The sequence below is a fragment of the Myxine glutinosa genome, chromosome 8, assembly GCF_964187855.1.
Source record: "Myxine glutinosa chromosome 8, kmMyxGlut1.1, whole genome shotgun sequence".
NCBI classification, from domain to species: Eukaryota; Metazoa; Chordata; class Myxini; order Myxiniformes; family Myxinidae; genus Myxine; species Myxine glutinosa.
Genome location: NC_136268.1, coordinates 61,979,618 through 61,994,398, shown reverse-complemented (window position 1 = coordinate 61,994,398; position 14,781 = coordinate 61,979,618). Strand labels below are relative to the sequence as shown.

At 41.6% G+C, this 14,781-nt stretch overlaps 1 protein-coding gene across 2 annotated transcripts in view; it reads left to right on the top strand.

Annotated features, from left to right (window-relative positions):
* The window catches only part of LOC137432531 (zinc finger CCHC domain-containing protein 7), a 487,923-nt gene that overhangs the window by 283,577 nt on the left and 189,565 nt on the right, over positions 1 to 14,781 (top strand). For both annotated transcript variants that reach the window (XM_068124553.2, XM_068124552.2), the window contains exon 6: positions 8,962 to 9,129. In XM_068124553.2, the coding sequence (XP_067980654.2) occupies positions 8,962 to 9,129 (168 nt within the window). The remainder of the gene's footprint in view (positions 1 to 8,961; positions 9,130 to 14,781) is intronic.

Genomic DNA, 14,781 nt, shown 5'->3' with positions numbered 1-14,781 from the left:
GTAGCAATGCCGTTAACCACGATGCCGTTAACCACGATGCCGTTAACCACGATGCCGTTAACCACGATGCCGTTAACCACGATGCCGTTAACCACGATGCCGTCCATGGGCATTTCCACTGTGAACACCAACTTGCATTTCCTGGGTTTCACCTGCGCTCCTGCAGCGCCGCACTCTTCCGCATTTGGGGAAGGTCGAGATTAAATCGACCGTCGTTGGTTAACCAAAAAAATATTTCCAACAGTTGAAATAATTATTGTTTCCAACAGTTGGAATTTAATTAAATTTGAATTCGAATAAAATCTCAACTAAAAAAAAAACCGTTTATTCGTTCTTGGCGCGAAAAAATGGCGCGCATTTTGTCATTATGTGCGACTTTACGTCACTCCTACGGACGTGAAAACATTTGTTTTCCTTAAAGATATATTTAAAATAAATAAAATAGTACATAAATTAACAATAAAAGAAGCTAAAAAACAATTTAAAATACAATAAAAAGCACATTAAAAAAATATAAATATGTACGTACAGTATACTGTACGTACGCGCAACCGCTGCTTCGCATTCACAACAGAGGCGACGTACAGTATTCCTTTACTCTGTCTGTGTTAGCCATGGGTCCGAAGAAGGATAATGCTAGTGTTTCCAAGCGTAATGTGGTTACGATGGACGATAAGGTAAATCTGATTAAAAGGTATGGAAAAGGTGGAAAAGTGTCGGTGAGAGCGCATAGACCTCATCGCGAATCGGAACCGCAATGCATCATGGGATCGGAAAGGGGCAATAGCGCCGCCACAAACTACACCACGGAATTGCAGCTGGCGCGGTTTTTTAAACCATTGATATTAAAATAAAAAGTCGCCTATAACCACCGGGATTTTATGCTGATTCCGAATCTGTGTCTAAAACTTTTCTCCGATGTGTAGTTCTTGAGTTATAAGCGGACATCAAGACAGACAGACAGACACTCCTCCTTTATATATAGAGATATACAGTCACGTGAAAAAGTAAGTACACCCCATGTAAAGTTTTGACCTTTTCAACATATTTCAACATACAGCTATTTGATCTTCATTTCAACAATATTGATAGATAAAGGTGATATAATATAACAAATATCATGAAACATTTACATTTTGTAGTCCATTGTATAATTTAAATAAACATAAATGCAAATTTTGCATGTGGAAAAAGTAAGTACACCCCGACATTTATCACTACTTCAAATACCTAAAATTTTAATCAGGTGAACCAGCTCAGGTGCAAATGATTAGAACAATCTTTAGAGAGGATCTTGGAGGAACCTGTCTTATTTAAACCTCAGACATTTAGTTTGGTTTGCTCTTTGTTGTTGAAGTGTGCGGCGTCACCATGCCTAGATCAAAAGAGCTCCCTGGGGCCTTCAGAAAGAAGGTTATAGATGCATACGAGTCTGGGAAGGGATTTAAAAAGATCTCCAAACAATTTGAAATCAAACATTCGACTGTCCGGAAGATGATCTACAAGTGGAGAAGATTCCAAACAACTGCCAACTTCTTCAGGCCAGACCACCCCAGCAAGTTCAGCCCGAGAGCAGACCTCAAGATGCTGAAAGAAGTCTCTAAGAACCCCAGAATGTCATCACAGGACCTACAGGTAGCTCTTGCCACTGTTGATGTCAAAGTGCACGAGCCTACCATTAGAAAGAGGCTGCACAAATTTGATCTACATGGGAGGTGTGGCAGGAGGAAACCTTTGCTGTCCAGAAAGAACATCAGGGCAAGACTAAAGTTTGCCAATGAACACCTAGGCAAAGACCAGCACTTCTGGAACAATGTGCTCTGGACAGATGAGTCAAAGGTAGAGCTATTTGGCCACAGTACCAGAAGACATGTTTTGAGAAAACCAAAGACAGCATTTGACCACAAGAACCTCATACCAACTGTAAAGCATGGTGGTGGAAATATTATGGTTTGGGGCAGCTTTGCTGCATCAGGGCCTGGGCAGCTCACCATCATATAATCCACGATGAATTCTTCATTATACCAGAGGGTGCTTGAGTATAATGTGAGGCCATCTGTCGGAAAGTTGAAGCTCAACCGAAGGTGGACCTTGCAACATGACAATGACCCTAAACATACCAGTAAATCCACCAAGGAATGGCTGAAAAGAAATAAATGGAGGGTTCTGGAATGGCCAAGTCAAAGCCCGGATCTAAATCCCATCGAGATATAGTGGGGGGGATTTGAAACGAGCTGTGCATGCAAGAAAGCTCTCAAACATCGCACAGCTGAAAGAATTCTGCATGGAGGAGTGGGCAAAAATTTCTCCCAGTCGATGTCAGAGACTGGTAGACAGTTATAAGAAACGCCTACTTGATGTTGTTTCTGCCAAAGGGGGCAATACCACCTATTAGAGCCAAGGGTGTATTTACTTTTTCCACATGTGAAATTTACATTTATGTTTATTTAAATGCTGCCTGCCGATCTGAGGGTTAGGATATGGAGCTGCAGAGAGTGGAGTCATCAGCAAAGAGATAGAGAGGATTTATAAGAGAGTCGGAGAGATCATTAATGAAGACCAGAAAATGCACAGGGCCCAGAACACTGCCTTGGGGAACTCCAGCCTGAACAGGAAGGGGAGAAGAGAGAATTCCATTCATGGCCACACGTTGACTGCGACCAGAAAGGAAGTCTGCCAGCCATGCGTGGATGTTTCCATGGATACCATACGATCATCATGTGTCATTTGACACTAACATCTCCCTGTTTGCCAAGCTTTTTTTCCTGTGACATCCATGAATCCCTCCATTTTGATCATGCTAATCTATTCCCTGCCTACAATGGATACATACCTCTTAATGGTATATTTTTACCTCCTCTCTCAGCAGAGCTACGAGTGCCCCAAGTCATCATCAGCGGGCCAGTTTTGTTTGTTGTTTCCATAATTAACCTCTCAAAATTCTCTGGAACACCCTTTTTCGACCAATGCATTTCAGATTTTGCATTAAACTGAATGATACCCCATCTCATGGGCAGACAGAGCAGCTGCTTTCTCCGGAACAAACCTGAAAAAGATCAAAAGCTGGGTCACATCTGGGATATGGCATGTCTTTGGGATGTAACATGTCTTTCAAGTCTCATACTCACAGTCTCTCTGAAAGAATCGATTTGGAGAACCTACCTATCCACTTCTGCATGGTTCGCACAGACCTTGAAACTGCTTTGACAGTACTGGAAAAGTGAGAAAGCATTTTCCAGCACTGGAAAGTCCTGGAAACTTGTCTAACTCCTTGAAAATCGGAAAATCGAGAACATTGCACAAATACAATCTGCTGTTCCCCCAGTCGGAATTGTTAACTCTGCTGGTCTCTTTAAGAGAACGTTACCAATTTTAACTTCCGCCAGGAATTTACCAAAGCCGAGCCAAAATTATTTCTCACATGCAAAGTCTGCGATGGCGCATCACCACATGAAACGTATTGTTTTGCGTGGTGACCCACCATTGCAGTTTATTATAAAAAGGCACAGTATGATGAAAATGGAGAATCCCAGGTCAATAGATAGATGGATACCAAAACAGGCAGATAAATAAATAAAGCACACTCTCCATCTGGTATAATGAAAACCCACTTCGTACAATAAATGAAATGTAATTGCCATGAGCATACAATCATTCACGCAAAATGGGGGTGCCAGGCGAGGCCTTTTAAAGGATACCTGTGCTGGCGATTGAAAATGCTCCACTGTAAACAACTCTCCAGCCCACAACAGCTGCGGCACATAACAGAGGGGTGAAACGTCCAGAAGATTAAGAGAGTGCAGATAAAGAGAAGCATGGCAAGAGCTTGTAGGGCTGTCTGGCAGATCAGTGTGCTTCACGTGGTAGTTTTACTGCACGACATCAGTTCTTGCATAAATTATGCAAGTGCTGACAGTAACTCACGATTTAGCATGTGTTACTCAAATATCCAATGGAATATGGAAAAACAGAAAACCTACATGGTTTCCATCTTATTGTTGGTCTTTATTCCAGTGTTACTGGTATATAAAACATGTATGATAAAAGTCATGGGAAAAACTTTTTTCTCCTGGAAAACTCCTGGAAAACTCTTGGAAATTTGGTCTTCCATGGCAGTGAGAACCATGACTTTGTCTGTCTGTCTGTCAGTCTATCTGTCGACAAACGTCATTTTATGATCAAGGAACAACTTCATTTCACTTGAACGTTATATTTTGAACACAAATCTGAACATGAATCAGAAAATAAAACTGCGGTTTTGCAGTACTTTGGCTCTGAATTCGTCCTAATCACGCATGCGTAGAGAGGAATGAGATATATTTTTTACTCTGTCTACCTGTGGCAATTAAACAAAATTGAAAATCATTCCAAACAGGAAACTTACTGTTTTTACGGATATTATAAAGGACACAAAGAACAGGCACAAATAGCTAATTTAACATGAGGTGGTGTAAAAGACGGCAGTAAACTTTTGAAAAAAATAACACTGTAGAACATAAATCGCCTTATTGACACTTTCAAAAACCATTCGATAAGCAGTACTTGTACAAAGTATTACGCCATTTTACATCTCGACCAATCAAATTCATCACTCGCAAACCTGCCCATGTCCTTTTGTTTTCTCAAGATGGTGTGGTATAAGGAGTTCTATGAACTCTAGTTTTGTGTATTTATTCTGTGTTTTTTGTTTGTGTGTGTTTTTACGATTTGTGGCTGTATTTTTTTTAACCTTTGTCTTCCACTGCAGAAATACCACAATTGGCATAGCCACCTTCATTGTCCTTCATGCATAATGTCATACTGCTGTCTTTTCCATCAGCTCTGTCCTAGTAAATGTGACTTTTTGGCTTTATGACGATAACTAGTTTTACCTTTGAGGTGGTGATGTAAATGTTGATCGTTACAAATATCACATTGATTATGGCTGTTGTGCATTGTGAGTTGATTTGTTCGATCAATGTCTTGACATGCAAAATGTCGTCGCGTCGTGCTCACTGCAAAATAACAATCTCCAGTTGAAACTGTCTCCATTTTTTAGCCAATGAAGTGCTTGCAAATGTTTTTTTTTCTTCAAATTTTTGCTTGTACATTTGTGAAAACCTCAATGCCCCAGGGGTTTTCAGCAGAGTTCCGATTAAAAACAATAAAAATACTAATTTTGATAATATGAGCCTCCCAAGGGTTACTGAATCTCTTCCTTACGAGAACAGTGCTCTGTGAAGATGATGTGCATCTCTAATTTTGCATTTTAATGATCCGTCAAATAAAATTCTAACAAATAAACGATTTACCCTTGAAAGTTAAAGAATATAATTTTGTGAATTTACAACATAATGATATTGATAGTTATTAACATTTTCGCCACCCTCCTCTTTCTCCTTGACGCACATTTTTTGCTGATGTTCTGTAAATGCATTTTACTTAAGAGCAAGAGCTGGATTAAGCATGTAAAATAAGTATTTTGCAAATAAAATCCACAATGTATGGCAGGAGGAAAATTCTTAATGATCTTTATCCCCTTAAAATAAGGGCTGCATGGATCACAATTAAGCTCTGATTTGAGCTACAGCTGGCAGTGACAAATTCTGATTTTGACCAAAATCTCATGGTGACACTGGACTCGATGGGTGCGGTTGCTACAATGAGCTGTCACCGCCTCAGCCACAGTACCAAAGAAATCCATCCTTGCCACTCGGCCTGTCGTGAAGAGCCAGGACAACCAACCTTGCGTGCCTCAGGAAATGGAGGCTGCCAAACCAAGATGAGGACAGATCTTTCTGCAGAAATGAGATACAGAAGGTTACAAAATAAAAGGAGTAAGAGCTGGGTGCTTGCCATGGCTACAGGCCGTGAGGAGTCATTGAAATGGCACATAACTTGCCGTGCTGAACCGAATGAATGTGAAAAAAATATATAAAAACAGGCTTGTGGGGAGAGAAAATAATCCAGAGCAAGAGCCTATTGTAGGGTTGGGGGATAAAGGGGGGCGGAGTGGGGTGGTGGGGGAGTTTCGGTTGGGTAGAGGCGGTAAGGAGGTGGGGGTGTGGAGAGGGCAAAGGGAGTAGGGCATCAGGTAAAGGAAGAAAAATTCTTTCAAAATGGAGAAGGCCTGAAGCTGTCACACAGGAGATAAATAGTTATGGGTACTGGCAATTTGCAGGAGAATGCAGGCTAGGCTTGGTGTCCTCTACAGCTGAGAAACTTTTGGGCCTTATGTAATGGGAAAGTCTGCGGCTCTCAGGCTGATCAGGTTAACTGTGCTCGTTTATGAGGCAGAACCTGGGAACATTGCCAGCAATGAGGCTGTTAACATTTCAAGCCGGCCGGCAAGATAAATGAAACGCATAGGCAAATCGAGGAGTTTGGACCACCGCTTGGCTCTTTTTCACGCTTGTACACGCGCTTAGTATTATGGCATGTGAAATTAAAAGTCACCCAGCTTTGAAACTGGACCGTTTATGGTGGCCGGATTGCTGTGGGCTGCCAAACTTTTCCAGTGTCAATGGCCGGTTTTATGAGACATTGAAATCTATGTAAACGCATTTAAACCGAGTTAAATCATGGAAAACCTTTCACAGTTTCACTGCCAGCGTTAAATGGAATGCCGCACATGTTGTGGTTGGTTGCATTTATTTTTCTGCTTGGCTGTTATTGCCTGTTATCTAATGCATCTTCTTCAGGTATAAAGCCACGAATTGGCCTTCATGGAAAAAAAAAATACGTAGCAGCATTTAACACATGGACCTCACGGGTAATTATCTGCATTTTGTTAAACCAATTTGTGCCGTTGTACTTCATGGACCAGGATGTGCATTGTGCATGTTGCATCGGATATAGTTTTCAAAATTAGTGTTTTATGAACCTAAAAACAAGGGTCAAGAGTTTATATCCAAATGCAAATTATTTACTGGATGTATTCAGTTTTCATCAATATCTGCACAGCTGAGGGTGAGATTAGCCTGCAATGAAAACTGGCAGGAAATAGATTTTGCAGCGATACTCGAATTGGTTTTAGTTTTATATCGGCGCTGATTTTGTCCAACCTGTCAAAAATTTTCCTTCAGTGCGATTTTCTTCTTCGAGAAGAAAATAATTGATTGGGATGTTCAAAATGCATCAGAACAACGTGATGATTGATAACAAGGTGATTGAATCTCTCAGTAGTAATTTATCATGATCTTTCAAGGGAATTGGGATGGTGAGCTAAAGAATACCCAGTTGGTATGACAGAAATAAATGGTAACGTGTGTGTGTGTGTGCGTGCGTGCGTGCGTGCGTGCGTCCGTCCATGCCATAACATACCATTTGAGCTTTTGTCATCAAATTTTCAACTAACCTTTATTTTTGGAATATGGAGAAGTCTAATTAATAGTTTGGGTCAAAGGGCAAAGTCAAAGTAAGTACAAATAGGCCTTTTAGTCTATCCGCCGTGCAGCACAAGACAACCGGGTTTTGTAAACGCTTCTGTGTTTATTTATTTACCACTTGAGTTTTTGGCATAAAATGTTCAACAAACCTTTATGAGAAGAATATGGAGAACACCAATTCATTGATTTTACATTTTTTTAGCTGTTGTTTTTGTCGAGTGTGGGTTGAGTACAAAACATACGCAGACAGGCTTTGTATTTTGAGATGCTTTCTCGTTCTTTTTTTTTTCTTTATGAAAAACTGATGTCCTGCATTGTCCTTGAGGCATACACCAACTGTAGACAAACCCAGGTAGGATTTTAAACAACAAAGTGCTTACCTTTGTAGCTTTTCTCAGTTGGTTTAGGCAACTATATTTGGCTCGAAGAGCAGGGAGATTAATTACAAAAATCCTGGACACCTCAGGATAATTGATTATGTGAGAGCTGATTGGTTTCCCCTCCAATTACGGGTGAGAAACGTAATTGGGTCTTGATATGTATGTGATGAATGCTATTGGTATTGTATGTGGTACATTTTTGTCACGCCTCTGTGGTGCACATTTCTGTACGTTGTCACTGATAACTCACCAATCGGTGGTGAAACTGATAATAGGTGGTGAAACTGGTCTAGTGGCCGAAGGGGGTGTGCAGCATTTGGATTTCTCATGTATGTACGACTTGTGAATGTCTGCAGCTATAGAAGAACCCGGGTAGGGTTTGAAACAACAAAGGTCTTGCCTTGTATAGCTTTTCTTGGTTGCTTTCGGCAACTTTCTCTGGCTGGATGAGGAAGCGGATTACTTATAAAGATCCCGGATACCTGAAGATAAATGATTACGTGAGAGCTGATTGGTTGCTCCCACCAATTATGGGTGAGAGATATGATTGGATGTTGATATATATTGACCCCCATCCTTTTCCATCCAAACAAAGTTGCATAAAGTGACCAATGAAAGCTACGCAAGGTAAGCCCTTTCCTGGTTCAACCCTGACCTGGGTTCCTCTACAGCTGCTGACATTCACAAGTAGCACAGACATGATTGGTTCTTGTCATTTATATATTGACTGCTATTGACATTGCACGTGTTAGTGACATGCTTGGGAGCCTTGGTGGTGCGCGTTTCTATCTACACTGTCGCTGACGACTCGCCAACGAGTGATGAAACTGTTCCGGTGGCATTTAGCATTGGGATTCTCATGTATGTGCTATCTGTGAATGTCTGCAGCTGCAGAGGAACCCAGGTCGGGTTTGAACCAGGAAAGGGTTTACCTCGTGCAGCTTTTCTTGGTTCCTTTGTGCAGATTTCTTTGGCTGGAAGAGCATGGGTGTTAGTTTATGGAAATCCTAGCCACCTGGGGTAATTGATCACGTTGGAGCTGATTGGTTATACCTCCAATTATGGGTGAGAGGCATAATTGGGTCTTCTTTTTGTGTCCTGCACATGTATACAAATATTATATAATTTTTTCCCATTGTAATAACCCTTGAGCATTGCCAAACCTGTGATGAACATTCCATGATCTTTAATTTTTCTTTTTTTCTCCACTGCAGAAACGGCCTCGATGTAACGTATGTGGCAATCTCGACCATTTGCGGGTCACATGCCCATTCCTGCCTTGCTATCTCTGTCGATATCCTGGACATTTGGCACAAGATTGTATAGAAGGTGCAACAAACAGCCGATGTCGCCGTTGCCACATGATGGGGCATTTCGTCGATGTGAGTTCATGCTTTTGTTTTTCTTTGCATCTACATCCACATGCACCTATTTTTTCACCTCTGTGATGTAGCTCTGGGCTTGCAGGATGACCCAGAGGTACGCACACTCACCTCCAAGTGGTCTTGCTTGGGTTTGAATCCAAACCCAGCTATAAACCGTCATCCCAGTGTTTCACAGGCAGGGTGATTCAGCAATTGTGTGCTTTTCCTCGGATGGACATTAAAAGGGCATCCCGTCTGTCAGCATTCATTGGATGAATGTTAAGGATTCCACGGTGTCCTTTGCGAAGAGAAGGCGATCTATTACCGGCACCATGAACAAATTCAAAATTTCTGCCCTTACTTCCTGAGTCGGAGTGATGCCGTGACCAGGAGTGTAGCCTAATAACTACTTCGATAGCCCAAACGCTCTACATAGGACATCGTGCATCGTGATGATGATGATGATGATGATGGTGTAGCTCTATACGTTTCAGACATTGGAATTCATTTTTATTCTCTCTTGCATGGTATTCATTTTAATTTGCTCTAAATTGAATCTATATTTGTAGTCGAGACTTTGGAAGGCTCCCTTGCTTAATTATATAACGATAGAAGCATTTTTCCCACTTTTTTAATGGGCTGCTTTACCGAATTGGAGAAATTTTCAATTGCTCTTTTGCTTTGCTTTCCTCTTCTTGCAGTGCATTATTTCTATACAGAGCATGAAAATATTTGTTCATTTTCTTTTTAAATGGAATATATAGTTCTTGCAGCATGAATAACTAATCTTACTGGTGAAGGCTCATATCTATCTGCATTCGAGGAAAGTTTGAAGAATTTGCCCTGATCAAGGGTGAATGCCCAAAAATATGAGCTTCTCCCTGCTTTCCACAGCAGTTCACATACCTCGGACAATAAACGTCTTTTTGATGTAATCTATGGTCCTACCTATATGCCGACGCAGATCAACACTAGGTCTCACCAGGAAGACTAGTTCTTCATTCTATACATATACAAGTTATGTTACCCATTCACTATCGGGTTATTTAGACAATTGTAAATCATCAAGATGATTGTTGATTGCAACTGTAGCAAAAATAAACCAGGGAGTGCAACACAGCAATCATGGGACAAATGGCCTTGTTTCATGGTTTATGGCCGTTTTGGGTCGTGTGACTACTTGTTACACTCTGTGTAGTCCCGCGGAGACTGTGGGTCCTTTTATATTAATTTATATGCAATGCAGTTGATTGAATATCTGACAGAGTATCGACCTTAAAATGCGGAGGCATAGGCCGAGGTCTGTCTTTCTCCCCAACGTTGAGGAAACGCCAGGGAGGGGGTGGCATCTGAGGTATGATGCTTTAAATTTCAAAGTGTTGTTAATTTTTGTCTTGATATCAATTTAATTAAGCATTAATTTTTTTTTCTGTAACATTGACCTTTCACACGTGAAAATAATGAGGTACAGCAAATTTTGGGGAATTGTCTCGGGGGTTGGAAACATATACAAGGAACAACCAGCCAAATACATAGAAACTCACTATTTTACTCGTATGTACACAAACATGCATCCCTTGTTATACAGCAACTCAATAGACCATACCCAATTTCGCAATAACATAACGTATAAGTTAGGGTGCCAAATCATTATACGTTGCGTTAAATTCACTTTAACACGGCAATTAAATGCAGGAGTCCACTCGGCCCTTCATGCCTGTGCCACAACAACAGATTGAATAAATCCGTCAAAACGCCTTGATTTCATTGGAGGAATGGGGGAGGAGTGTGGATTATAAAAGTGTGGCTGGCTCAGGCATTTCATAAGGGTGTTAAACATAAAAAATAGGAAATCCTTTTTTGGGGGGAGAGGGGGTGGGTGGTAGGAGGGAGAAAGATGGGTGGTAGGAGGGAGAAGGATGGGTGGTTGAATGTGGGTTTAGGGTGCAGAATATACAACACCGGCCACATGCTATCCCTTGGTGAGACCCCCTCACAGACATCACACTCAGCACAGATGTACACAATCACCCATCCACACTCGGTCTACTTAGAAGTCCTACCAATGTCCCTGTACCCCTCTATTTCCAATGCCTATGGGTACCTATCTAATTCCAATTTAAACGTATCTCTTGTTTCTGCTGCAACTACCCTTCCAGGGAGACTTGCTTGCATCAATTACAATCTAAGTGAAGGACCCCTGCCTTACTACTACTGTCTTACCTCTCCTCTTCTTTACTCTCAGGCTATGGCCCCTAGTCGTATCACTGTCTACTGTGCTAAATAATTATTCTGCATTTATTTTGTCCATTCACTTCATTATCTTAAACATCTTTCATTTCCCATTGTAACCACCTCCTTTCTAATATATAACATCCTGTCTCCTTCAGCCGTTCCTCACAGCCGAGTATAGCTAGGCCCGGAATCAATCTAGTAGCCCTACGCTGAACCTTCTCTATGGCAGCTATGTCCTTCCAAAGCTGTGGTGACCAAAACTGGGCACAAATTCTCGATGAGGCTGCTCTCAATAAACATACAGTGTTAAAACTACCTCTTTTGATTTATAATTTATCCCCCTACTTGTTTTGGTTCAGTCTATTGTGTTGATTACACTTCGTACTCTGATGTACGATCAGCACAGTTTATGAGAAGTTTTTTTAAAATTATTTTTAGCATTATCTATCTTCCATCTTCTATCTATCTGTCTTCTATATATATAAAAGAAAGTTTTTGTTGGTTTGTTTGTTTGTTTGTCTGCACACACTAATCTCCTGAACGGTGAAAGATAGGAGGAAACCTCTAAAACAAAAAATGTCAGGACGGGCCCCGCGAAGGTTATAGGCTAGGTGGCAAGGCCGGTCGAGGCCCACCTCGGCAGGGCTGGGCCCATTTCGCAATTAAAAGCTGAGCTGAATTATCGTAGTCAATCTTCTACGGCCGCAAGTAAAAGCTGAATTATAGTAGTAAATTCATTCAAAAAGAACTTAAAATGTTGGGATGGGCCCCGGGAAGGTTATAGGCTAGGTGGCGAGGCCGGTCGAGGCCGCTTCGGCCGGGCTGAGCCCATTTCGCAATTAAAAGCTGAGCTGAATTATAGTAGTCAATCTTCTACGGCCGCGAGTAAAAGCTGAATTTTCGTAGTAAATTCATTCATAAAGAACCCGGGCAACGCCGGGTGCTTTCGGCTAGTCTATATATACAAAAGAAAGTTTTTGTTTGTTTGTTTGTTTGTCTGCACGCACTAATCTCCTGAACGGTGAAAGATAGGTGGAAACCTCTAAAACAAAAAATGTCGGGACGGGCCGCGGGAAAGTTTTAGGCTAGGTGGCGAGGCTGGTCGAGGCCCACCCACCTCGGCCGGGCTGGGCCCATTTCGCAATTAAAAGCTGAGCTGAATTATCGTAGTCAATCTTCTACGGCCGCAAGTAAAAACTGAATTATAGTAATAAATTCATTCAAAAAGAACTAAAAATGTCGGGACAGGCCCCGGGAAGGTTATAGGCTAGGTGGCGAGGCCGGGTGAGGCCCACCTCGGCCGGGCTGGGCCCATTTTGCAATTAAAAGCTGAGCTGAATTATCGTAGTCAATCTTCTACGGCCGCGAGTAAAAGCTGAATTATAGTAGTAAATTCATTCAAAAAGAACCCAGGTAACGCCGGGTGCTTTCGGCTAGTTGTTAATATTTTATCATAGCATTATTGAATTTCTACTAAATATGTGCTTTAAAAGGTTTGCTGCATTCTTGAGGGTGTTTTTCTATTCCTAAGGTATTCATGTTATGTGTTTATATTGGTAACGCAGTTGCAATAGTTAACAAACATACCTTTCCCAAAAATATACAAAAGTTTCAAAGCTTTCATTGTTTGTTATGCTCTTTTCAAACACGTTCCTCTTCTGGTTGAAAAACACCAGCACTTGGATCTGTACGCTCCATAAATAAGCTTGAAATCCGTGGAAGCCAAAGTGAAGCTGTGTGAAAATAACATCCGTACCTGAAATGAACGTGCAATTGTCAAAATGGCGACACCAGAATGACACCAGATATGTTTATATTTGCATAAATGGCTTCAATGCAGTGTACACTGTACAATTGTCTTTTTTTAAATTCTGCTGTGATCCAAGGCTCATGGAGGAGCTTACACACCTATCCTGTACAAGAACAAGACAGTAGGACAGCAGTGTGCATTCTCATAACAAGGGCACGAGTAGAAAATGCTGGAACACGTACGGTATATGGAAATTGGAGCTGTGTACCTTGCGTTCTAAGGCGGAGGTTGAGATTGGAACAGTAATAGGCCAGCCATTGACCCCAATGCAAGCTTGAACACACAATTGAAAACTAGCCTTCATAAGCACTTAAAACCAATAAGAAGTAAAATTTCTTCAATGGTAATTGATCCGCAGTGAATAAAAGAGAAGCTGACCTTTCTGGTGTTACCCTTCGTCGGCGCAAAAGAGAAAGATAATGTGTCGGGGGTTGATAAAAGAGGACTTCTGTAAATGATGTCATCACTGACGTTGTGGGAATGGGGAACACCGATTGGGCAGAGGTGCGCACGTCATGTGTGACGTATTGCTTGGAGTGAAACGTCATGAGTGATGTGGTGGTGTAGGTGAGGAGAGTAAGAAGAAGAACGAAGGAGATAGAATGAGACAACAACGAAAGGGAAGAATGGGGGGGGGGGGAGGGGGGAGGGAGAGAGATGGGTGAAATTGGGGTGGGGGGGGGGGGGAGGGAGAGGAGGGAGAGAAAGGGGGATATGGGTGAGGTAGGAAGAGGAGAGAGATAGATAAATTGAGCTTGTGAAATGTGTCAGTTCTTCACAGATCGGGGCTGTCCTTTCACACTTGTGGAAAATGCTCTCAACCATATCCGACCAATCAACAGACAAAATTGTCTTCTTCCAAAAAACAAAACCTGATGATAACGAGCAAATTCCTCTCACTTTGGTGTATCATCCCAATAGCAGAGTTCCCAAGACTGAGAGAAGAAAAAGCAGTACGATGGAAAGGTTCCGTGGGGTAACGGATGGGGGTGATGTGTCTGGGAGGGGGTGTAGAGTCTGCGAGGTGGTTGGATGGGGGTGGTGGGTCTGGGACAAGGTGGAGATTATGCGAGGTGGGTGGAGGGTCTGCAAGGTGTTTGAATGTGGTGGAGGATCTGTAAGTGGTGTGGTGGGTCTGGAAGGGGGGTGGAGTGTCTGGAAGGGGGTTTTCCTCCTCCCACGGCAGGGTAATTTTGTACTTTTATCTTCATTGATCTTTTATGCAAAATTTAAGCAGAATAACCATGTTTTCCTGATTAACTTACACCCGAAGGCCGACAGAATCCTTGTCACAACATGAAAATTTATCCACGACTTTGATGAGACATTATTTTGTGAAAGCAGCATTTTCACCATTATTCGGCAATAAAAGTGGATCTCATGAAATGTTTTGCTCTTGTGTTGAAATCATCTTGTTAATATTTAAATGAATGATTCAAGTAATCATTGTTAGCCTTAAATATCAAATTATAATGCTGTTATGAATATTTATTTATTATATCAATATGTTTGTCTCGTGCTTGTCATTCTGATGAGCTGTTGCATATCGACATCATTTTGTTTTTCTCTTCCACACTTGCTCTACATTTTCCCTTGGTCGCTTTGCATGAGAAGTTCAGTTGTAG